Genomic DNA, 24,581 nt, shown 5'->3' with positions numbered 1-24,581 from the left:
TAATACAATGCATATTTTTTCCAAGTAGTGCAATTCAACAAGCTTTATGTTTCAAAAACATTTGGCATTGTTTTATATTATGGCAATTCAATTTATTTTCAAAGTGAATCATTTAATTGATTTAATTAATTTATTAATCATAAATCCAAAACGACCAAAGCCCTTTAGAAATTCCTGAGGGAACCAATGGCAAATTCTGTGTTGGTTTACAAAATTGATGTCATGTCTCTACAGTGAACTTACCAAGGCATCAATATGCAGTTCATATTTTACACCAATCCCATAATTCTGCAAACCAATGTTCTCTGCAAAGTATGGGGTTTCTTTCTTTATTTGCTTCAATGTCCATGTTTACTGCAAGGCATAGCTGGCATTAAAGAAAATATATGCTACCTGTGCATGAATCATGGTCATATGCTTTTTCTTACTGCGACGTACAAGCAGTATTTCAGCTGTTTCCATGGAGAGTGCCGTAACATCTGCAATCCTCTGATTGACTCCAGCTTCCATAGGGTTATCATGTAGGAAAACACTGAAAATATAGTGATGATTTTTCTTTACATAATAAGTGTGTGACCAAAACGGTTTATTAGTATGCCAAATACTGCTAAATCTCATGTTAAAGGAATATTACACCAGGAATGTTTTTGTATTAAAAAATATTTATCAAACATAATGTAAGGTTATGACAGAATTAAAATTTTTGGGTGAACTATGTCATCAATAAGGTGATTTTAATAAATATGTATTATACCTTTGAGAAACACGTATAAATGAGACTGTAGCTTCTTTAAATTTGTAAATTTTGAGGTATTACGAATAAAAAACTATAATAGGCTACAATATAATTGATATATTTAATGACATTGAACTGAAATAATAACCTTTTGATGAGAAGAACTCATGCCGAGCATCAGCACAGACAATCCAAAAACACACCATAAACACCGTCAGTTCCTTTACGGCCATTATCAGACCTTCAAAATCTCAATACACAACTTGTGTGTGTGTATCTTGCAGTGAAATTGAACTTAAATGTAGACCCCAAATAGAGGCACACCTGTATCTCCCCACAATTCACCATTTCTCAGTATGCCTATTATCTAAGAACAAAAGCGAAACTTTACATGAGTGAGTGTCAGTGGGCAGGTTGCGGAAACAAGGAAGTGTAGAGATGGAAATCTATCCGCAGCAGGGATTTTTATAAACAAATTAAAAAGAGGAGATTCTTAAAATTTGCGTCTGTCTGTTATAAAAACCAGTAGACTCTGCGCTGGCCCATTAGAAATGATGTTACAGAATTCACAGATTAAGTTTAGCAAACATTTATATCTGTAAGTGCTGGAATTTACATGCATGTTTGTGTTAAGTTATTGCAGATGCAAATAAGATTCATTTATTCATAATTGTTACAGTCTTTAAAATCTTGCAGAATTATGATTGTTGGTATATTGTGTGTGTTGCTGTGAGAGTTGATATATAGTCTTGTTCTCTGCATGTGAGGTTGTACCTTTACAGACATATTGTTACCATAAACATACTAACTGCCATCTTCCAGCACAACATTCACAGCTACACATACCACAAAACTTGTAAAACATGCGATTCATCATTCCTGAACAGACTGAAGAGTAAACGTTAAATTAAGCTTTAAATACAACAGCAGAGAACTAGCGTCTGATCTAAAGGAATAACGCACTTGCTGGCTGCTAGGATTGATCAACTCAGGTAATCATTGACATCTTGCTGAAACTTCATTTAATCTATTGCACTTGTTTTGTTTTATTGTATACATTAGAGTTGTTTTTAACATTACTGCCACTTATTGACAGTAGTAAACCAAGTAAAACCAAGTAAAAGTTAATATACTGTACAATATGTTACAGATATACATTATACAATGATATTATACATAATAAATATAACAGATAGAGTACAGATACGTCAATAGTACAGAAAAACTTCTTATGATTTTACATGGTGACAATGTCTTTCACTCCCAGTCTGATAAAGAACAGGGTCTCCGGAACTCCTGTCCAAACTCATGGATCCATTTATTAGCCACTGAAAAGACACCATAACAAATATAGCTCAATGTCATGTGAAATTGAATGAAATGTAGTCTAATTAACATAGATTATAGAAGATACATTATAAGAGTTATAAGAGTAATCCAAGCCAGTAAGAATTAAATAAAAACCTACCCCATTTGTTACCCACTAACACAGGGCATCCAGCATGCTGTGTATCCCAATCCACTCTGCCATTCTTGTGGAGATTGTACCAAAACACAGCGGAACCCTTCAAAAGCAGAGGATGGATGCATGAATTTTATTTAAATTATTCTTATATACCATATAGATCAGGTTTACCTTTTTTGGCTTCAATGCAACTCCAACTATAGGAAACACAGTGGCGCCCCCTATCGCCACATCACTCATCTACAGCAAGAGCACATACATTACTGTTCATAATGACTGTACAAAACAGGTAATATGAAAAGTAAGTAACTTTTAGAGCCTTGTAAACCTATAATGTTTACAATACCATTTGGATTAAACAGTGGCCAAGACTTACATAAATTAAGAACGTAGCAATCCTGTCATTTTTACCATCCTGTGAGATCAAACATTGTTATTTTACAATGATTTTGGTCAATATGTGATCAAGCTTGAAAAGAAGTTTATGTTCACATTTAAAAATATTAGTATTAAAATGCATGTCACTATGACTACACCCAGATTCAGAAGCCGTTGGCTGAAGTAGATTGCCACAGGTAGACTGCCAAAATGATAGGCTGATAAACTAAGGAGACGGAGCAACTCTTTCTCAGTAGTGGTTGAGTATTCTGTTAATCTGTCCAGACTGTACAGAAACCAGAGAAAGGCATGCTGGAATTTGTCCTCGTCATAAGCGACCCACCCCATATGGTAGGCTTCATCTGCATTTAGAGACGTTTCTGAGAAATGTGAAATGAAAGCATCAATCAGATTGGAACTTATTTTGAAACTAAAAAAGTGAAACTGCATTGTTGCAGACATTTCACCCCGTGTGATGTTGTGTGGGTAGAGTTTGTAGAATTCTTGCAGTCTGATCAGTTCTGAAGCGGCTTTATTCAAGTCCTCAGACTGAGGGATCTTTGCATAATCCAACAGTATCTGATACGCTACAAGATTTTCAAACACAAGAACAGATCCATTAACAACTGAAACATTTAAAAAATAGCTATAAAAGCTTTCATTATCATTCACCTTAATCTCTAGATTTTTATTTCTATTAATAATTAATGATGATACATGTTTCAGTCAAAGAACTTAAATAAGCTCTCACCCTCATAAAGACTCATTTGAGTGTATTCGACAATAGTCAACCATTCTCTTCTCACTCGTCTGAGGAGTTTGTAAGCTGCCACAGGGTCTCTCGTGGTTTTCTCAGGGTTATCAGGGTCAAGGTATGTCAGTAGTTGAAGAACCACAAGAATGCTGGATTGAATTTCATCAAAAGATGTAGGGTTAAATAAATGTATTTAATAACATATTTCTTGATCTAAAAACACATGCCTAGAAGATTGTTAAATATAAACAACTGGTTTCACAAGGTTATTGCTGTAAATTTAAAGATTGATATTAAAAAACATGCTTTAGTGAATAATGAAAGAGTTTTCACCTCTTCATTTTCTCTACATTCTTTCCTTCATGATCGATGTACAGACGGAAGCTTTCCAGAAGGTCTTCCTCCTCCTCGAAAAGCTGTGCAACTTTATCTATAAATAATTATATTTGCACTTAACTTTTTTTATAATTATATAAAATACAGACCATCCATAATGACAAATCTTTATTATATAAGAAACCAAAGAGAAAGTTAGTAATTTAGTCATTAATGGAATCAATAGCTAAAGTGAAAGTTTATCTCAAAATCTTAAAAGTAAATCTCAAAATAAATATTTATGAAGATGTAATTATGTATGAAAAGCTGTGGGAAAAATTATTTACTGTTAATGTAAAAACATTAGAGAAATTTGAACAAAACACTAAAATGATGGTTAAAAAAGGAATAAACTCAAATAAATTAATTTATATTTATTCAAATTAATAATACCTGTTGATGAAAAGAATTCATGTTTAGTACAAACAATCCAAGAAAACAGCACAAATACTGTCAGTTCCTTTATGGGCATTATCAGACCTTCAATTCCAAAAAAAACCAAAGAACTTGTGTATGCATCTTGAAGTGAACTAGCGGAGCTTAAATACAGACTGTTCACGTGGATCATTTTAAAAACACACCTGTATTACATCACCTGCCTGCATTTGGCCATTTCCCAGTACTGCAATCAAAGACCAAAAAGGTATAATGGTACAATAATCATGATAGAAGTGAAAATGCATCCTAATTATTTTCAAGGTCCTGGGACTGCTCTGATGTCCCCTATAACTGGAAAACATTAATGTGTCCTTTTTAATTATGAGACCTGTTTTAAAAACACGGTTTTAATTTAACACTGCATACACAATTGGCATAGCCTACTTATATGTTAGACTTTTAAGTTACAGTAAGTGAATACATGATGTTAGGTAATTGCATGATTTGTATTATAGAACTGTATATTTCTGCCATACGGACATTGCTGTGACACAGTCACCTCTGATAACAGATTACTCTTAATTGTAATGTAGAAACATGAATGTTCTGTAAAGCTGCTTTGAAACAATATGCATTGTGAAAAAAGTGCTATGCAAATAAATATGAATTCAATGTTATTATTTGTAGACAATCCTTTGTGTGTTTGCTGTGCAATCATTTTAGACTTATTTGAAATGAGTTGCTTTCCGAAAAGTCTGTCGGAACTAGTCTGGCCAGTCATTAAAAGCTGGTATGGTTTCACAAACAAATCTCCACATCTCATGGTTTGTGAGGTTGCCATATCAACAAAATATTTTCACAAGAATGCTGGCAACCACTTCTGCATCACATGTAAGTGTGTCTAATGCAGAAACTAAAAGCACACAATGAATTATTATCAGCATATATGTTATTGTGCTCATGGTTTATGATTATGTTCAGTATTTCTTGATATTATAGATGTGACTAAACACAATCTATGTTTGTTCTGAAAAAAAAAATCTTAGTGATTGTATTGTTACTGAAGTGGAGCAAAATTACACACAGTGTGTGCGTGTATATTTTATATTGTGTGTGTATAATGTCTCCTGCATGATGACGCTGAAGCATGTTGACACTTGACAGCCTTGTTTTCACCTAAACATCAAGAGGAGAGAGACAATAAGTGTAAGTAACTCAACAAAAACATTCATGTTAAATCATATGCAATAATCAATATAAAGAATATCAATCAATCTCTGTGTATTTCATTCAGCTTTCAGACAATATTGGATTTGTAGCTCAAACAGTAGAGCATGGCAATAGCAATGTCAATGGGATGGGTTTGTTTCTCAGCAGGGAAAACAAGAATTTATACAATGTAAACGAATTTCACAAACAATAACATTATGAGGCAAGTAACCATATTTAGTCACTTCCGCACACATTCAAAATGCCCTTCCCCTGCCTCCATTTGGAGTTCTAGAGTCATGTGGTTTTCTCTCAGCCAATCAGGGGAGATCAAGCTATCTGACAGATATTGACATCAAGGCATCTGACCAATCAGCAGTGGCCTGGAGCACCTCAAACACAGCCATCTTGCAGAAATCATAAATATTGCTTTTTTGAACCTGCCTTCTCCCACAGCTATAGTAATAACATCATAACTAAACATGGTAAGTTGATGTAACTCACAAATTATTTGGTTGAATAGTTGTGTTAAAGATTAAGATTGTTGTTATTTGCATAGCATTTGTAAAAATTAGCTCAATGTTTGGCAGAAAACTAAATGCACCATATTTGATCATATGCCTCGTTTACCTAAGTCTAGCAAGTGTCCATTTTTAGACATACGCCTTATGAATGTATGTTTTTTTTAATTATAGTTAAATGGACACAGGTGCTTATTGTTAGTGTGAGGCCTAGTTCTGTGTGAATTGATTTTAATTACTGAATATTGGTTTGTGATAAAACACAATTATGAGCAAATATAAGCTCATGACCATAGGTTAGAGTAGGAACGTAGATCGACCGGAAAATCGAGAGCTTCACCTTGCAACTCCTTCTTCACCGCGACAGACCGGTACATCAACCGCATTACTGCAGAAGCTGCACCGATCCGTCTTCAATCTCCCGTTCCATCCTTCCCTCACTCATGAACAAGACCCCAAGATACTTGAACTCCTCCACTTGAGGCAGGAACTCTCCACCAACCTGAAGTGGGCAAGCCACCCTTTTCCGACTGAGAACCATGGCCTCAGATTTGGAGGTGCTGATTCCTATCCCAGCCGCTTCACACTCGGCTGCTAACCATCCCAGTGCATGCTGAAGGTCCTGGCTTGATGGGGCCAGCACGACAACATTATCCGCAAACAGCAGAGATGAAATCGTGTAGGACCCAAACCTGACACCCTCCGACCCCTGGCTGCGCCTATAAATTCTGTCCATAAAAATTATGAACAGAACCGGCGACAAAGGACAGCCCTGCCAGGAGTCCAACATGCACCGGGAACAAGTCTGACTTATTGCCGGCAATGCGAACCAAGCTCCTGCTCCGGTCGTATAGGGACTGGATAGGCCTTAGGAAAGGGCCCCGGACCTACTCCCAGAGCACCCTCCACAAGATGCCAGTATCAGTACCTCAAGACAGAGATGTCTCTAAATAAATGTTCCTTGCAGTTTGTGCCTATAATAAATAAATGTTCCTTGCAGTTTGTGCCTATAATAAATAAATGTTCCTTGCAATTTGTGTGTGTTTGTTTCATTTTTTTTTTTTTAATTCACTCTCGGTAATTTATTTTACCCTAGACAGGCAAGTGCTCATATATGGTAACTTCATTGACCTTGATTTGCAATGCAAAGATGAAAAAAATTAAGAACATTTTTTTTGTTTAAATGTCCTTTAACATCCCCCATTAGCTTTGGTTAAAATTTAGAATTTCCAAATATTTCAATGAGTGCCTTATAAAGGGTTAATTCAATAGTATAAAATATTCAACATTCTATACCCTATAACATTATTTACAGGAGCAAATATCGAGTTTGTTGATAATTAGGAGGTTTCTTACGGCCGTTTCACACCGCAAGCGTCAGCGGCGCGTGAGCAGCGCGTATTTTTTTCGGCGTGCATGTTAATCAATGAGTTCACACCGGGAGCAGGAGCAGCGGGTGAGCGTCAAGCAGGAGCGTCGCGTGAGCAGCAGTGAAGCGCGGGTTTCGGCGCCGATCTATTTTTGTTGCGCTGCTCACGCTCAATTAAAGTGAAAGCACAGTTTTGATGGACAAAATAAATTTTATTTCACACAAAAAGTGCCCAAAATGCACAGAATAGCCTAAGCATGTCTAGTGAGTTTTAACAAGAACTGGAGTAGGCAAAAAAAAGGAACTAGGCGAAAGAAAAAGAAAATGAAGACTCAAAAATATTTATGGAAGATTTAAGCTACACATTTAAACTTGTTTTTAATTATTCAGTTTGGGTGAAAGTATGGTGTAGGCCTATTATAAAAAAACGAAAGTAAACTAGCCAGAAAATATTATATATAGGCTACACTTTCTTTTAGTTTATGAAATACACAGACAGCTACATAGCACAACCCAAATCAAACCCGAGTGTGCGGTTTTGTGTGTGTTTGTGTGTTTTATCCACGGAGTTTGCATTCTTGTAAACATATCAAAAAATATAGCCTATGACTGAAATGACAAGATTGGAGCTGTTTTCTTTGTTGTTTTGTTGTTTACCATTTATATGGTTTACCAACTTCTAAAAACAAATTTATAGTTGTCTTTGTAAATAATTGCTCGGTTATATGTCGCCTTGGAGCCGCTGCTGTGACGCTGTACAAACGCTTCCAGTCTGAATAGGCCTACTCTCGCGCGTCTGCAGCTGAAGTGACGATGTAGTTACGCTGACGTGCTGCTCAAGCGCCGCTCACGCTTGCGGTGTAAAACAGCCGTTACTGATGGGGCTGTGGGGTAGCCTAACATAAGAAGGAAATTCTAGGAAAGAAGCAGACTAAATCCATAGAGATTGACAGCTGTGCAGTCAATTTCTCATCCCCTTCTGCTGCGGCTTCTCCAAATCCCCCTTTCCTCAGGCACATCCAATCCAAAGGCAATTTCCCCTCTTTTCTGCACCGCTTTCTTTAGTGACTAACCTATCAGAGCTCTCCTGCCAGTCACCAGTCAACTCCACCCTGCAGTTCACCCAGACTTTAAACTGGCCAGTCAAAAGCAGCACAGAGTGGCCTTTCAATCGAATCATGGGATTACAAGAGAGGATTAAAAGTGGACAAAAACCATAACAATGAAGAAGACAACAAACATTTTTCCTGACCATGCATTAGAAGTTTTGTTATTATTATTGATTTTATCATAATTCTCTCTTTTTTTGTAATGGAGTATAAAGGCTAAAGTTAATTTATCTTTTTCAGCTTCACCTTTGTTACTCCAAATATTAATTCTAGGTTTAAGGAACTCCAATATGTGTTGTGCAAACAACTTAAGTTTCTTAGTATACCCAACAAGGCAGCCAGGTTACAAAATTATTTTAAGTTGAATCAGCTAGTTTATTTTTACAGTTTACTAAAGAAAAATGGCAAGTTATTGGAAACATTTTGGGCAAATTAATTGTGTATTATTCCAAAATGCTGAATCTGAAAAATTTTAAATGCAGCATCACTAAAGAGACTCATGATTAAAACCGACATTTACTATTTCACAAGGGGGAAACGCAAAAAATTAATAAAATCTATGAAATTAAGTCAGAGGCTTATAACTGATCTGACATCAGAGCCCAACTCTCATATGGGTCACACACAAGTTACAGATGAAATATCTGAGCAACCAAATTCTGCATTCTGAAGTTTATTTATTTGTATGAAAGATTTGACCAAGACAGACATTCACTGTATTCATCCAAATATTCATTGTGATCGATCCATTGCAAAACTAACCCTAAACTTACTCCCTTAATGAGCTTTGACTGACACATGTTATGGTATTGGGATCTGCAGGTGGAGAGATCACATTGGCTAGACTTTGTGATCAGAAATTTTGGCTCAGGAAAAGGGCAAGCTATGAAAAACTTGCTGTAATTTGAGGCAGTAAAAATTGACAATGTCTAGTTACAAATGTAAATTGCTGTTATTTGTAACTACATTTTGTTAGTTATTTGTTAAAGTTGATACGACAAATCTTTTACAGATCCTGCCTACATTACAGATACATAATAAATATAACATGTTATAGTACAATTTTCTATGTAGTTATGTTTAAATATATATAGTACAGATACAAACAACTTATGACTTCAGGCCCTGTAGAGTCTTTCATTCCCAGTCTGACAAAGAACAGGGACTCCTGAATTCCTGTCCAAACGCATGGATCCATTTGTTAGCCACTGAAAAAAAAGAAAAAAAGAAAGAAAATAGACTTAATGATTGTTACCGTTAACTTTCAACTGTCTGTTTTTCTTTTCAAATTATTCACGACTAAATTGTTTTTTCCTCAAACACAACAACTACCATTAAAAAAACAAACATGTAAAACACCCCATAGAGCAGGGGTCCCCAACCCCCGGGCCGCGGTCCGTGGGTCATTTGGTACCGGGCCGCACAGAAAGAATAAATAACTTACATTATTTCCGTTTTATTTTGTTCACACATTTACCTGTTCACATATCGTGTCTTTTGCGCGCTCAAGTTTGTTATTTCAAATGTAGGCGCGTGATATGCGCGCTCATAATGGAAGCGACGCGCCCGTTTTTTCCAAGCGCGTCCTCGCCGCATCGAGATAAAAACATCTCAACTTTTCAGAATGCCGCAAGCGCACTGTAGTTCACGTGACAAGAACCAACAAATCATCTTCCACACTGTAAACTGCTGCACTGGTTAGTAAAAAATATTTTTACTAAAAATATTAATGCTCACAACTGATTCCTTGTTAAATCCATCATTGTTTATACAGAATTGTTCTATATTCTATAATATATAAATGTGTATGTATTTCTGGTGTTTTATGACCACTTCAGTTATAGTCTAACCTCAGACAAATACAGAGCCGTTGCGCAGGAGAGATAAGTTAGTTTCACGGCAGAAGCTCCGTTTACTGATGCTTGGGCCAACTTTTCTTAAAATATAATCAAACTGGTCCTTGTCCACTCTGAAATAGGCTTTGAACCTCCCATTGTCCAGGCGGAGCTCCTAAATCAGCTGGTGAAATTCCCCATGGTTTTTGCGTTTTTGTAGTATCGGTTGCACGGTCTTGCACCCAAACACTGCAGCGTTTTTTTTTTACTCTTCTTAGTAAATAAATCTTGTAACAGAGTTACAGCAAGGGTTTTTCGGTGGTGGAAATCCATTGCTGAAATTTCCTTGCTGTAACGGAGAGCGCAGCTGATGGTTGCTTAGCAACGACAGACGCCTCCGGAGTGCAATCTCGCGCCTAGCGTTTTCTACGCGTTTTAAGGAGCACCTTAAAGGCCGGTCCGTGAAAATATTGTCTGACATTAAACCGGTCCGTGGCGCAAAAAAGGTTGGGGACCGCTGCCATAGAGTGTGAATGTTTGGTTCAAGAACACCATAGATCAGAAAAAAGGACAATAACTTCGTTTAAAATAATTAGTATTTTGATAAAGCTACATACAGTATAGAATGTGTTATGGACATTCTCCTCCCCAAGGAGGAGGAGACCTTGATATCCATTGAAGTTTGAATATAAAATGGTTGTAAAAAAAATGTAGCCTAATATCAGCTCTAAAAGCGCTTATGGCCTCTGCATGCTACAAAAAATCAGACTAAACCAATGTTGCCTTGAAGTCTGAAATGGATTTAGTATATATATATTTCTATTTTGAGTGCAAAGCTTTGTTAAATTAGGACAGAGTTGTCCATTTTAAACTATATGCTGCCTGTGCATGAACAGGTGATTTCTTTCTTACTGTGACCGTACATGTAGTTCTTCAGCTGATTCCACAATAACTCCGTTTAAAATAATTAGTATTTTGATAAAGCTACATACAGTATAGAATGTCTTATGCATCTGAAATGAATTATATCTATATTAATATACATTTATTTATACATAATATAAAGCATAGGATACACAACAAAAGTTCCAAAATAATGTCATCAAATCAGCCAATTATATTTTAGATTGATCTACCCATTTATTTAACAACTTACCCCATTTGTTACCCACTAACACAGGGCATCCCGCATGCTGCGTATTCCTATTCACTTCACCATTTCTGTGGAGATTGTACCAAAGCACGGCTGAACCCTGCAAGAGCAGAGAGAGGATGATGAAATTATTCTAATTCTATATAATTAGTACTTAAATGATCCTTGTATAAATCACAGAATTGAGGGTTTACCTTTTTCGGATACACTGCAACTCCAACTTTAGGGAAGACAGTGGCGCCCCCTATCTCCACATCACTCATCTACAGAAAAACATTTACAGTATATGGATAGTTACACATATGTAATATTAATAGCTATAATAGATTTTTTTTGAATGCCATTGAGGCAAATTGTTTTTCTGACAGCTGCACTTACACTGTCAACTTACATAAATTAGGAATGTAGCAATCCTGTCATTCTCCTCCTGCTGTGAGGTCAAACATTCTTCAGTTAGTTTGTAATTATTTTTTATAATTATTATTAGTTTGTATAGTTATTACTGGTCAACATGTAATCGCTCTTAGAGTGAATGTTTATTATTATTATTAGTAGTAGTAGTAGTAGCAGTAGTAGCGGCAGCATTTACTTTTTTCAAACTGGACACAGGAGGTTTTTGCTGGCATTTTAATTTATTTTCAAAGTAGATCATAAATTAATTTAATCATGACTCGTAAATCCAAAACTGCCAAAGCCCATTAGAAATTCCTGAGGGAACCAATGCCAAATTCTGTGTTGGTTTACAAAATTGATGTAATGTCTGTACAGTGAACTTACCAATGCATCAACATGCGGTTCATATCTTCCACCAATCCCATAATTCTGAACCTGGAAAATTATTGCATCCCTCATGAATCACTATTGAAATAGAAATTGTTAAGACTCCAATGTTTCAAATGGAAAATGCATGTTTATCTCCACTTAAGAATTCAAGAGTGATAAATCAGGTGAATATAAATTTATTATATATACTTTCAGCTCCCAAATCTTTTACTGTATGCCACTCCTTGGCAAGAGATACTGTTAGAAAAAACAAAGCAAACCAATGTTCCCTGCAAAGAGGTTTCTGTCTTTGGGTTTAGGGTTTGTTTTCCGGACAGGGTTTAAATTAAGCCAGGAGTAGGCCTTAATTTTCAATCGTTAATCATGGCTTTAATAAAAAAAAGGCTTTCTGAAATAGATTAAGTACAGATTGCAAACACCTGGACTATGGAGTCCTGAACTAAAATAAACAAAATTAATTTAATTACCACAATTTCAGGTAAAACAACACCTAATACTTCACAGGGGAAATAAATGTTAATCCATTGAAGTTTGAATATAAAATGGTTGTAAAAAAATGTAGCCTAATATCAGCTCTAAAAGCGCTTATGGCCTCTGCATGCTAGAAAAAATCAGACTAAACCAATGTTGCCTTGAAGTCTGAAATGGATTTAGTATGTATATATTTCTATTTTGAGTGCAAAGCTTTGTTAAATTAGGACAGAGTTGTCTATTTCAAACTATATGCTGCCTGTGCATGAACAGGTGATTTCTTTCTTACTGTGACCGTACATGTAGTTCTTCAGCCGATTCCACTGAGAGTCCCGTGATGTCTGCAATATTCTGACTGATACGAGCAACAGTGTAGTCTTCCTCTAGAAAAACACTGAAAAAAAGGGAATGATTTCAGAAACACTTATGCTAACACATTGAACCATATTGTAAACTTTTTACATTTTTCTTCCCATAATAAGTGTGAGACTTAAATGGTTAATTAGTTAATAAAATAAGTAAAATAACATTAATGCTTAAAGGTTGTATCAGCGATTTCAGGCCCAAACAAAAATTATCCCAGATAGCACACGTACATTACGGAGACGTCTATTTGATGTGCTTGTTTACATCTGGAAGATGTATTTTTTAGAGTGTTTGCTCATCTGCAATACGTCTATAGGATGTTTCCTGTCAGATGTCAAATAGACGTTTAGAAAATGTCTTTAAGATGTAATGATTTAGAATGTTTGTTAAACTGACATCTTAAAGATGTCTATCAGATGTTTGTAAACAGCAGATGCTTTCCAGATTAAGTGATCTTTAACAGACATCTTGCAGACGTACGTGTGCTATCTGGGATCACATTCATCTAATCTTTCCTAACGATCCGCTGCCCGCCCCATAAGCATGCTGTTAAAAAACCGCGTCTCTGTAGGGAGCCTAGGCTCTGAGATCTGCACACAAAAACAAATGGGTACAACCACCACTCAAAATCAAAATAAACATTGTTTTAACCAATCACCGACAGGGGCGGGTGTTGTTTGTTTTTGCGCTCGTGCACGGCGCCTGCACGCAAAGTCGGAGCAGAAGAATAAGGCAGCGTCTATCAACCCTATGCTATCAACGGTCCAGATACATTTAACGTGGAAGAGGCAATCCCCAAGAAGAGAAGGAGGATTAGGGCGAGGGAATACCCTCGTTTTTCGTCAGAGAAACAAATAATAATCGGGAAGGGTTTTGAACGGTGGAGAGAACTCAAAGAATTGAAAATTTTTAAATCGGACACCGAGGTTGCACTGTTTCTTCTGGACAGGTTAGCACTAGTAGCTTCTAGTGCTGACTTTTTTGTATGTGAACTGTGTGTGATAATATAATTCTTGAAAAGTGAAGCTCGACTAAACTTGGATAGCTCTAGCGAATATCAGATTGTAGGGATTTAGTGTGTGAGATTGGCATGCGAGTTGATTCTGACGAATTGGAATTCGTTGAGGGAGGAGCGAGCTAACTTTGTTTGTTTGGGATCTCGCTTCAAACACAAACAGAAGTGACTGTACCCACAATCGCTGATACAACCTTTTCCGTTTTGGGTGAATATAAAACATTATCACCTTTGAGAAGTACGGTTGTTTGAGACTCCCTGTGTAGTCTCCGACCTAGAAAGCTAACGTATAGGCAACACAAGGGAAATTGAACATCAAAAATAAATATGAATAAATAAGTAGGCTACACATTTCATTCCAATATCACTATATTTCATTGCATTTAGATTTTTCTTCACTATAGAAATAAGTTGCCAAGCCAAATTTTAAAAGGAATGTCCACATACTTTTGCTATACTTTTGATATAGCACAATATAACATCAAAACTATTAACAAGATATTAGATTCTAAAAGTGAAGTGACAATTAAATAGTTTAATGTTTTTTGTTTGTGTGTGTGTTTTCGATAGTCACTTGAGGTCTCGAGATATTCTTCAGGATCTCTATCTCTCTGTCTGATATAATGTCATGATATCTGATGATGCGAGGCTCGTCCCACTCCACTTCCTCTTTCACTGGTGCGTACATCAGTCTGGGGTTTCCTCCAACTGTGCTGTACCTACAGGACAGCGCCCTCTGTCTCTTGGAGATCTGATTTTATAAAACACAATAAAATTCAAATCAACACACAAAGCGTCACAAAGACTGTTTGCAATTTCATGTCAAATGATGATTTAAATTTTAGCACTTGCCCTCTCGTCAACCTCTCCTCTACACAGTGCCTCATAGTTACTTGACTCTGTGTTCAGTGTAAATATGTCAGGGTTGCTCTGTAAGTGAAGGAGTCTGTTCAGCTGGACTCTGGCTTCATCATTACTTGGATCTGAGGCAAAGAGGTTTAAGACTTGAATCACTACAATTTAGCAAAATTGTCTTCCATACTAACATATAAAAATATTAGTATTAAATTTCATGTCATTGTCACTATGACCTCACCCAGATTTAGAAGCCGTTGGCTGAAGTAGATTGCCACAGATAGGCTGCCAAAATGATAGGCTGAGTAACCAAGTAAATGTAGCAACTCTTCCTCAGTAGTGGTTGAGTATTCTGTTAATCTGTCCAGACTGTACAGAAACCAGAGGAAGGCATGCTGGAATTTGTACTCCTCATAAGCGACCAACCCTACATTGAAAGCTTCATCTGCATTTAGAGACGTTCCTGTGAAATGTGAAATGAAAACATTAATTAGATTGGAAAAAGTGAAACTCTCAGTGAAACTGAGAAAACAGCATTTTACCCTTTGTGATGTCTTCTGGGTGGAGTTTGTAGATCTCTTGCAGTCTGATCAGTCCTAAAGCTGCACCATACAAGTCCTCCAGCTGTGGGATCATTGCACCCAACTCATTCCGATACTCTTCACACCAAGCAAGATTCCGCTGAATGTGTTTTACAATATACATCAAATCATTTCTCATTTGTCTGAGGAGTCTGTAAGCTGCCACAGGGTCTCTCACAGCTTCCTCTGGGTTCTCAGAGTCAGAGTATGAAAGCAGAAGATGCGGAAGAACACTGGATGAAGACAGGGGTTCATTAAAAGTTGTAATGTTAGAAAATGTATTTAATAACATAATCCTTGATCTTAAACCATGTATAAGATTGTTAAATATCCATTGCCAAATTGGATGCTTTTTAAAAATAATAATAAAAAAAACTGCATTAATCTTGGAGTTTAAAGGTATAAATTTGGGAATAATTAATGTGTTTTCACCTCTTCATTGTCTCTACATTCTCAGCATCAGCACATTGACTGAAGATCTTCAGAAAGTCTTTTGTCTTCCCATATAGTTGTGCAATTTGATCTATAAAACAATCTGCACTTAAATTTCAAAAGGCATTTGATTTATTAATTCATACAATTTTACATCATTATAGTTGTAATGAAAAAGGTTTGGTAAGGAACCAAAAAGAGATCGCTGTTATTTAGTCAATAATGGAATAAAAAAAAGTGAAAGAAAGTAACTATAATGTTACGTATGAGTGCATCAGTGTTGAAATTATGGCAAAAACTGGTATACTATTGTTCATTTTTGGTCAAAGGTATAAAAAATTTAATCAAACAATCAACTTTTCATGACAACAGTGAACACAATTGGAGAAATATAGACAAAACACTACAACATTAAATTATTACGAATAAAAAACGATATATAAAATATATTTGATATATTTAATGACATTGAACTGAAATAATAACCTGTTGATGAGAAGAACTCATGCCCAGCATCAGCACAGACAATCCAAAAACACACCATAAACACCGTCAGTTCCTTTATGGCCATTATCAGACCTTTAATATCTCAATACACAAAACTTGTGTGTGTATATCTTGCAGTGAAATTGAGCTTAAATGTATAGACCTAAATTAGAGGCGCACCTGTATCTGCCCACATTTCATCATTTCTCAGTATGCCTATTATCTTAGAACAAAAACAAAAGCAAAACTTTACATGAGTGAGTGTCAGTGGGCAGGTTGCAGGAACAAGGAAGTGTAGAGATGGAAATCTATCCGCAGCAGGGATTTTTATAAACAAATTAAAAAGAGGAGCACAAAGTCTTAACCATCCAACCACAAATACAAAATGTAGCAAACCAACATAGCATAGACAAGAACAAACCATTACAACGGAAAACTGAGGGCTAATACACTTGGGAAATGAGGGGGGAAACAAGGAACATGCAGATGTGGCTAATACATTAACAAATGAGCAACTATGGAAAAAAACAGGGGCATATAGTAACTAAGACAACCAAACAGGAACTAATCAGAGATGAACAGGGACCAAAGCAGAAATACATAATCAATATAAAAGCACATAAAACAAAACATAAACATGACAGTCACAATATCACAATATAGACTTTTGTTTCTTGTAGTTACTTGGCTACGAATATTCTTTGAAACTTTCATGTTGCACAATTGGAGATAGGAAAGGGTATAATCATGGAAAGACATACTGTATACTATTTTATTATGAAGGCCTGCTTACTGGCATAGTGTACTTTCTGTTGTATTGTTGGAAGAATGCTGCAATTACAACCGCTCCTGCATCACATGCAAGTCTGATTAATTCAGAAACTAAAAGTAAAACCAATGATTACATTACATCTGTGTGTTACTGAGCTTAGGGATATTAATGATCGCACTACAATAATGTTTATATTATAATTTGCACAAGTAAAATTTTCAGCTTTGCAATAAAACATTTTCTGTCGGAAGACATGTAATCCACTAAGACTAGTTTGCTGAAGTTAAACTTGTAAGTGAAATGTTTCCCTTTGGTCTTGTGTAAAATCTGCTTAAAATTTGCATCTGTCTGTGATAAAAACCAGTAGACTCTGCACTGGCCTGCATTAGAAATGATGTAACAGAATTCACAGATTCAGTTTAGAAAACATTTATATCTGTAAGTGCTGGAATAACTATGAGTTTACATGCATGTTTGTGTTAAGTTATTGCAGATGCAAATAGGATTCATTTATTCATAATAGTTACAGTCTTTAAAATCTTGCAGAATTATGATTGTTGGTATATTGTGTGTGTTGCTGTGAGAGTTGATATATAGTCTTGTTCTCTGCATGTGAGGTTGTACCTTTACAGACATATTGTTACCATAAACATACTAACTGCCATCTTCCAGCACAACATTCACAGCTACACATACCACAAAACTTGTAAAACATGCGAATCATCATTCCTGAACAGACTGAAGAGTAAACGTCAAATTAAGCTTTAAATACAACAGCAGAGAACTAGCGTCTGATCTAAAGGAATAACGCACTTGCTGGCTGCTAGGATTGATCAACTCAGGTAATCATTGACATCTTGCTGAAACTTCATTTAATCTATTGCACTTGTTTTGTTTTATTGTTTACATTACAGTTAAATTTTAACATTACTGCCACTTATTGATAGTAGTAAACCAAGTAAAAGTTAATACAATATACTGTACAATATGTTACAGATATACATTATACAATGATACATAATACTTATACATAATAAATATAACAGATAGAGTACAGATACGTCAATAGTACAGAAAAACTTCTTATGATTTTACATGGTGACAATGTCTGTCACTCCCAGTCTGATAAAGAACAGGGTCTCCGGAACTCCTGTCCAAACTCATGGATCCATTTATTAGCCACTGAAAAGACACCATAACAAATATAGCTCAATGTCATGTGAAATTGAATGAAATGTAGTCTAATTAACATAGATTATAGAAGATACATTATAAGAGTTATCAGAGTAATCCAAGCCAGTAAGAATTAAATAAAAACCTACCCCATTTGTTACCCACTAACACAGGGCATCCAGCATGCTGTGTATCCCAATCCACTCTGCCATTCTTGTGGAGATTGTACCAAAACACAGCGGAACCCTTCAAAAGCAGAGGATGGATGCATGAATTTTACTTAAATTATTCTAATATACCATATAGATTAGGTTTACCTTTTTTGGCTTCAATGCAACTCCAACTATAGGAAACACAGTGGCGCCCCCTATCTCCACATCACTCATCTACAGCAAGAGCACATACATTACTGTTCATAATGACTGTACAAAACAGGTAATATGAAAAGTAAGTAACTTTTAGAGCCTTGTAAACCTATAATGTTTACAATACCATTTGGATTAAACAGTGGCCAAGACTTACATAAATTAAGAACGTAGCAATCCTTCCATTCTTATCATCCTGTGAGATCAAACATTAAGTTATCTCACAATGATTTTGGTCAATATGTGATCAAGCTCTCATTGACACAAGAGTTTGAAGTCCTAAAAGCAAATTAGCATTTTCAAGCAATGGGTTCTCTCTGGGTTAAAGGGTTAGTTCACCCAAAAACGAAAATCACCCTATGATTTACTCACCCTCAAGTCATCCTATATGGCATTCTACTTTCAGACGAATACAATCGGAGTTATATTAAAAAATGTCCTGGCTCTTCCAAGCTTATAATGGCCAGTGAAAGTCCATCAAAGTGCATTCATCCATCATAAAAGTAATCCACAGGGCCCTGCGGGGGTTAATAAATGCCTTCTGGAGTGAATCGATATGTTCGTGTAAGAAAAATATCCATATAAAACTAGCGTTATCGACTAAAATAACTAGCTTCCGGCAGACGGCATTACGGTGGAAGACTGACACGACACACAACGTTATGACGAACGCGGAAGCGCAGGGGGAGAGCGAAACAAAACACCAGTCATGAACATAGACAGTAAAAGAAAGGTCATGAATTAGAAGTCTAAAACGACCATTTTTAAAGAGAAATGTCAGAGGAGCTAGAGTTTGTTGCCCAGCCCTGTTTGTTTGAACCGTGAGAGGCGTCTAAACTTACATACTTCTACAGCTCAGTTCTCGTGCATGCGTCGTGGCGCTCTCGTGAACTCACATCAGAGGCCCACATTGGAAGAAAATAAATAGTTGAATAAAGGTTATTGTTGTTTTTTTGCGCACATAAAGTATTCTCGTCGCTTGATAAACTTAAGATTGAGCCACTGTAGTGACTTGGACTATTTTAACGATGTCTTTACTAACTTTTCTGGGCTGACAGATGAAATTACCTTGCAGCCTATGAGGGAGTGAGCCAGCTCTCAGATTTCATCAAAAATATCTTAATTTGTGTTCCGAAGATGAACGAAAGTCTTACGGGTTTGGAACAACATGAGGGTGAGTAATTACTGACAGAATTTTCATTTTTGGGTGAACTATCCCTTTAAGTCTAAGAATTAACAAGTGGATTCCCTTTTATGAGGCTGTTATCTGGGCAAAAGGACGAGATCCCAAAGGTGTGATAAGAAAAATCACGGAGGCAATAAAAAGTAGAGGCATGGTCATATAATTGGGGTTTCAAGCTTTCTCCAAGTAAATCTTGACATGTGTTATTTACCAGGAAGAAAGGGATGGACAAACAGAAGCTATATGGTCACAATATGGAAACAGTTGATCATTTTAAAAATCTGGGTAATTGGTTAGATCAAAAGAGTACATGGAAAGTACATATGAAAAAGGTGGCGTTAAAAATTAAGAAAGTTATAAACCTAAAGAGAGCATTGTTTGGAAAAGACTGGGGAGCAGATAAACAACCACTGATGTATATTTATAGGGCTCTGATGAGGTCAACAATAGATTATGGATGCTTTGTGTATGGAGCTGCAGCTAAAACACATTTAATGAAAATGGATAGAGTTATTAATAAAGCTTTGAGGATTTGTACTGGTGCGATGAGACTAACACCGACTGAGGCAGTCCAGGTAGAATTAGGAGAAGTGCCATCAGACCTAAGAAGAGATAAACTCATGCTTACAAACTGGTGTCGTCTACGTGGATGTGGTAATGAAAATCCTACCAATAGTGTTATTCAAGAAAGTTGGGAATATAAATCTTTTAAAGGCAATGGCTCAAAGTTTATTTAGTTTGCGGAGGGATTCGGATAGATGTGAGATTTTGCTGGGTAGTGGGTACCTACTCATGTAAGTATAAAAGGGAATGAGAGAGCAGACAAAATAGCAAAAAAAATCTAATATTCCCTTTGGTAAAGGAGAAGCTAAGGCGGTGATCAAAAAAGAAATGATGAAAAAATAGCAGGGCAGGTGGGACATGGATAATAGTGGAAGGAAATGTTACAGTGTACAGAAATCTATCAATGCAGGATGTGATTAGAATGAACAGAAGGGATGCGTTTGAGAAGTTAAATCACACAGGGTTAAATAAAACATTGTTTTTATTAGGTATAAGTCAATCAGATGAATGTTTGGAATGTAAAATCGTATGTAATGGCTTTATTTGAACAAAGACATCTTACCCATGCATCAAAATGTGGGTCAAATCTGCCTCCAATCCCATAATTCTGAACCTGGAAATTGATTGCACCACAATTTCAGGTAAAACAACACCTAATACTTCACAGGGGAAATAAATGTAGAGACATTGATAATGAAGAGACCTTGATATCCATTGAAGTTTAAAAATGGTTGTAAAAAAAATGTAACCTTATATCAGCCCTCAAAGCACTTATGGCCTCTGCATGCTACAAATAATCAGACTAAACCAATGTTTCCTTGAAGTCTGAAATGGATTTAGTACTCTATATATTTTGAGTGCAAAGCTTTGTTAAATTAGGACAGAGTTGTCTATTTCAAACTATATGCTGCCTGTGCATGAACAGGTGATTTCTTTCTTACTGTGACCGTACATGTAGTTCTTCAGCCGATTCCACTGAGAGTCCCGTGATGTCTGCAATATTCTGACTGATACGAGCAACAGTGTCGTCTTCCTCTAGAAAAACACTGAAAACAAGGGAATGATTTCAGCAACACTTATGTTAACACATTGAACCATATTGTAAACTTAATTCCATTTTTCTTCCCATAATAAGTGTGAGAACAAAATGGTTAATTAGTTAATAATTAGTAAATAATATTAAGTAATATAAAATAACATTAATGCATAATTTTCATTTTGGGTGAATATAAAAGATTATCACCTTTGAGAAGTACGGATGTTTGAGACTCCCTGATATCTAGTCTGCGACCTAGAAAGCTAAAGTAGGCCACACAAGGGAGATTGAACATCAAATAGTAATATGAATAACACAATTCATTCCAATATCACTATATTTCATTGCATTTAGATTTGTCTTTAGAAATAAGTTGGCAAGCCAAATTTTTAAATGTCCATGACTTTTGCCCGATATAGCACAATATAAGATCAAATCTATTAACAAGATATTAGATTCTAATAGTGGCAATTAAATAGTTTAATGTTTTTTGTTTGTGTGTGTGTTTTCGATAGTCACTTGAGGTCTGGAGATATTCTTCAGGATCTCTATCTCTCTGTCTGATATAATGTCATGATATCTGATGATGCGAGGCTCGTCCCACTCCACTTCCTCTTTCACTGGTGCGTACATCAGTCTGGGGTTTCCTCCACCTGTGCTGTACTTACAGGACAGCGCCCTCTGTCTCTTGGAGATCTGATTTTATAAAACATAATAAACTTCAAATCAACACACAAAGTTTCACAATGACTGTTTGTAATTTCATGTTAAATGATGATTTAAATTGTAAACACTGTACTTGCCCTCTCGTCAACCTCTCCTCTACACAGAGCCTCATAGGAGTTATTTGACTTTGTGTTCAGTGTAAATATGTCAGGATTTGAATGTCTCTCGAAGCGAAGGCGTTTGTAAAGGCTAATCTCAACTTTGACTTCTTCATCAGTTGGATCTGATGAAAAGAAGTTTATGACCTCTGTAGTCCCGCAACCTCACATTTAAAAATATTAGTATTAAAATGCATGTCACCATGACCTCACCCAGATTCAGAAGCCGTTGGCTGAAGTAGATTGCCACAGGTAGACTGCCAAAATGATAAGCTGATAAACTAAGGAGACGGAGCAACTTTTTCTCAGTAGTGGTTGAGTATTCTGTTAATCTGTCCAGACTGTACAGAAACCAGAGAAAGGCATGCTGGAATTTGTCCTCGTCATAAGCGACCCACCCCATATGGTAGGCTTCATCTGCATTTAGAGACGTTTCTGAGAAATGTGAAATGAAAGCATCAATCAGATTGGAACTTATTTTGAAACTAAAAAAGTGAAACTGCATTGTTGCAGACATTTCACCCCGTGTGATGTTGTGTGGGTAGAGTTTGTAGAATTCTTGCAGTCTGATCAGTTCTGAAGCGGCTTTATTCAAGTCCTCAGACTGAGGGATCTTTGCATAATCCAACAGTATCTGATACGCTACAAGATTTTCAAACACAAGAACAGATCCATTAACAACTGAAACATTTAAAAAATAGCTATAAAAGCTTTCATTATCATTCACCTTAATCTCTAGATTTTTATTTCTATTAATAATTAATGATATTACATGTTTCAGTCAAAGAACTTAAATAAGCTCTCACCCTCATAAAGACTCATTTGAGTGTATTCGACAATAGTCAACCATTCTCTTCTCACTCGTCTGAGGAGTTTGTAAGCTGCCACAGGGTCTCTCGTGGTTTTCTCAGGGTTATCAGGGTCAAGGTATGTCAGTAGTTGAAGAACCACAAGAATGCTGGATTGAATTTCATCAAAAGATGTAGGGTTAAATAAATGTATTTAATAACATATTTCTTGATCTAAAAACACATGCCTACAAGATTGTTAAATATAAACAACTGGTTTCACAAGGTTATTGCTGTAAATTTAAAGATTGATATTAAAAAACATGCTTTAGTGAATAATGAAAGAGTTTTCACCTCTTCATTTTCTCTACATTCTTTCCTTCATGATCGATGTACAGACGGAAGCTTTCCAGAAGGTCTTCCTCCTCCTCGAAAAGCTGTGCAACTTTATCTATAAATAATTATATTTGCACTTAACTTTTTTTATAATTATATAAAATACAGACCATCCTTAATGACAAATCTTTATTATATAAGAAACCAAAGAGAAAGTTAATAACTGTTTAGTCATTAATGGGATCAATAGCTAAAAAAGGAATCTAAAAATATATATGTATGAAGATGTAATTATGTATGAAAAGCTGTGGCAAAAACTGTTTACTGTTAATGTAAAAACATTAGAGAAATTTGAACAAAACACTAAAATGATGGTTAAAGAATTAACTCAAATAAATAAATAAATTGATATTAAGATGAAATTTAAATTAATAATACCTGTTGATGAAAAGAATTCATGTCCAGTAATACAGACAATCCAAGAAAACAGCACACATACTGTCAGTTTCTTTATGGCCATTATCAGACCTTCAAATCCTCTAAAACACAAAAAACTTGTGTATGCATCTGGAGGTGAACTAGCGGAGCTTAAATACAGACTGTTCACGTGGATCATTTTAAAAACCACCTGTATTACATCACCTGCCTGCATTTGGCCATTTCCCAGTACTGCAGTCAAAGACCAAAAAACAAAAGTGAAACAACATTTGTGACAGTCATGATGCTCCAAAAGTAACATTTTGTTTCTTGTATGTAAATTAGATCTACATTCACAAAAAGGTATAATGATACAATAATCATGATAGAAGTGAAAATGCATCATAATTATTTTCAAGGTCTTGAGCCTACTCTGAAGTCCCTTAATAACTGATAAAACATTAATGTGTCCTTTTAATTATGAGACCTGTTTTAAAAACAGGTTTTTATTTAACACTGCATACAAAATGAGTATAGCCTACTTATACTTTAAACTTTTACGTTACAGTATACATGATGTTAGCTAATTGCATGATTTGTATTATAGAACTGTATATTTCTGCCATACGGACATTGCTGTGACACAGTCACCTCTGATATCAGATTACTCTTAATTGTAATGTAGAAACATGAATGTTCTGTAAAGCTGCTTTGAAACAATATGCATTGTGAAAAAAGTGCTATGCAAATAAATATGACTTCAATGTTATTATTTGTAGACAATCCTTTGTGTTTTTGCTGTGCAATAATTTTTAAACTTATTTGAAATGAGTTGCTTTCCGAAAAGTCTGT

The 24,581-nt window shown here is 35.8% G+C and overlaps 3 protein-coding genes across 3 annotated transcripts; all 3 read right to left on the bottom strand.

The window, feature by feature from the left end:
- Positions 1 to 1,993: 1,993 nt before the first annotated feature.
- Positions 1,994 to 8,365, bottom strand: LOC143731159 (uncharacterized). The gene is made up of 9 exons (XM_077221826.1): positions 8,259 to 8,365; positions 6,258 to 6,544; positions 3,667 to 3,763; positions 3,331 to 3,482; positions 3,047 to 3,166; positions 2,727 to 2,959; positions 2,373 to 2,441; positions 2,205 to 2,268; positions 1,994 to 2,064 (listed from the first exon to the last, which is right to left on the bottom strand). The coding sequence occupies exons 1-9, from the start codon at positions 8,363 to 8,365 to the stop codon at positions 1,994 to 1,996; spliced, it is 1,200 nt and encodes a 399-aa protein (XP_077077941.1).
- A 586-nt stretch (positions 8,366 to 8,951) lies between these two features.
- Positions 8,952 to 17,768, bottom strand: LOC143731222 (prolyl 4-hydroxylase subunit alpha-1-like). Its single transcript, XM_077221910.1, has 13 exons — positions 16,272 to 17,768; positions 15,786 to 15,876; positions 15,315 to 15,586; positions 15,014 to 15,235; positions 14,770 to 14,900; positions 14,492 to 14,668; positions 14,147 to 14,199; positions 12,837 to 12,930; positions 12,060 to 12,110; positions 11,674 to 11,712; positions 11,477 to 11,545; positions 11,286 to 11,382; positions 8,952 to 9,502 (listed from the first exon to the last, which is right to left on the bottom strand). Exons 1-13 carry the CDS (start codon positions 16,354 to 16,356, stop codon positions 9,432 to 9,434), a joined length of 1,452 nt encoding a protein of 483 aa, XP_077078025.1. The 5' UTR covers positions 16,357 to 17,768; the 3' UTR covers positions 8,952 to 9,431.
- Positions 17,449 to 23,875, bottom strand: LOC143731221 (prolyl 4-hydroxylase subunit alpha-2-like). The gene is made up of 14 exons (XM_077221909.1): positions 23,751 to 23,875; positions 23,331 to 23,427; positions 22,995 to 23,146; positions 22,711 to 22,830; positions 22,402 to 22,623; positions 22,168 to 22,313; positions 21,884 to 22,060; positions 21,572 to 21,627; positions 21,281 to 21,374; positions 20,891 to 20,941; positions 18,739 to 18,777; positions 18,534 to 18,602; positions 18,366 to 18,462; positions 17,449 to 18,225 (listed from the first exon to the last, which is right to left on the bottom strand). The coding sequence occupies exons 1-14, from the start codon at positions 23,830 to 23,832 to the stop codon at positions 18,155 to 18,157; spliced, it is 1,473 nt and encodes a 490-aa protein (XP_077078024.1). The 5' UTR covers positions 23,833 to 23,875; the 3' UTR covers positions 17,449 to 18,154.
- Positions 23,876 to 24,581: the final 706 nt, after the last annotated feature.

The sequence above is a fragment of the Siphateles boraxobius genome, unplaced genomic scaffold, assembly GCF_051911475.1.
Source record: "Siphateles boraxobius isolate OS27281-9 unplaced genomic scaffold, OSU_SipBor_1 86, whole genome shotgun sequence".
NCBI lineage: Eukaryota > Metazoa > Chordata > Actinopteri > Cypriniformes > Leuciscidae > Siphateles > Siphateles boraxobius.
Note: the sequence above shows the minus strand (reverse complement) of the source record. Positions and strands in the feature narration are given on the sequence as shown.

Bases quoted from the DNA above. Each gene is read 5' to 3' on its own strand.
- LOC143731222 (XM_077221910.1), bottom strand. From the start codon at position 16,356: ATGGCCATAAAGGAACTGACGGTGTTTATGGTGTGTTTTTGGATTGTC. The intron at 15,877-16,271 runs GTTATTATTTCA...ATTGTTTTATAG, and splicing joins TGAGTTCTTCTCATCAACAG to ATCAAATTGCACAACTATAT. The intron at 12,931-14,146 runs GTGATAATGTTT...CCTTTTTTTCAG, and splicing joins AACAACCGTACTTCTCAAAG to TGTTTTTCTAGAGGAAGACT.
- LOC143731159 (XM_077221826.1), bottom strand. From the start codon at position 8,365: ATGATTCGATTGAAAGGCCACTCTGTGCTGCTTTTGACTGGCCAGTTT. The intron at 3,764-6,257 runs GTGAGGGAAGGA...AATTATTTATAG, and splicing joins TCTTGGGGTCTTGTTCATGA to ATAAAGTTGCACAGCTTTTC. The intron at 2,269-2,372 runs GTAAACCTGATC...AATCTCCACAAG, and splicing joins TTGCATTGAAGCCAAAAAAG to AATGGCAGAGTGGATTGGGA.
- LOC143731221 (XM_077221909.1), bottom strand. From the start codon at position 23,832: ATGGCCATAAAGAAACTGACAGTATGTGTGCTGTTTTCTTGGATTGTC. The intron at 23,147-23,330 runs GTGAAAACTCTT...AATTCAATCCAG, and splicing joins AATGTAGAGAAAATGAAGAG to CATTCTTGTGGTTCTTCAAC. The intron at 18,778-20,890 runs GTAAGATGTCTT...TTGATCTCACAG, and splicing joins ACCCACATTTTGATGCATGG to GATGATAAGAATGGAAGGAT.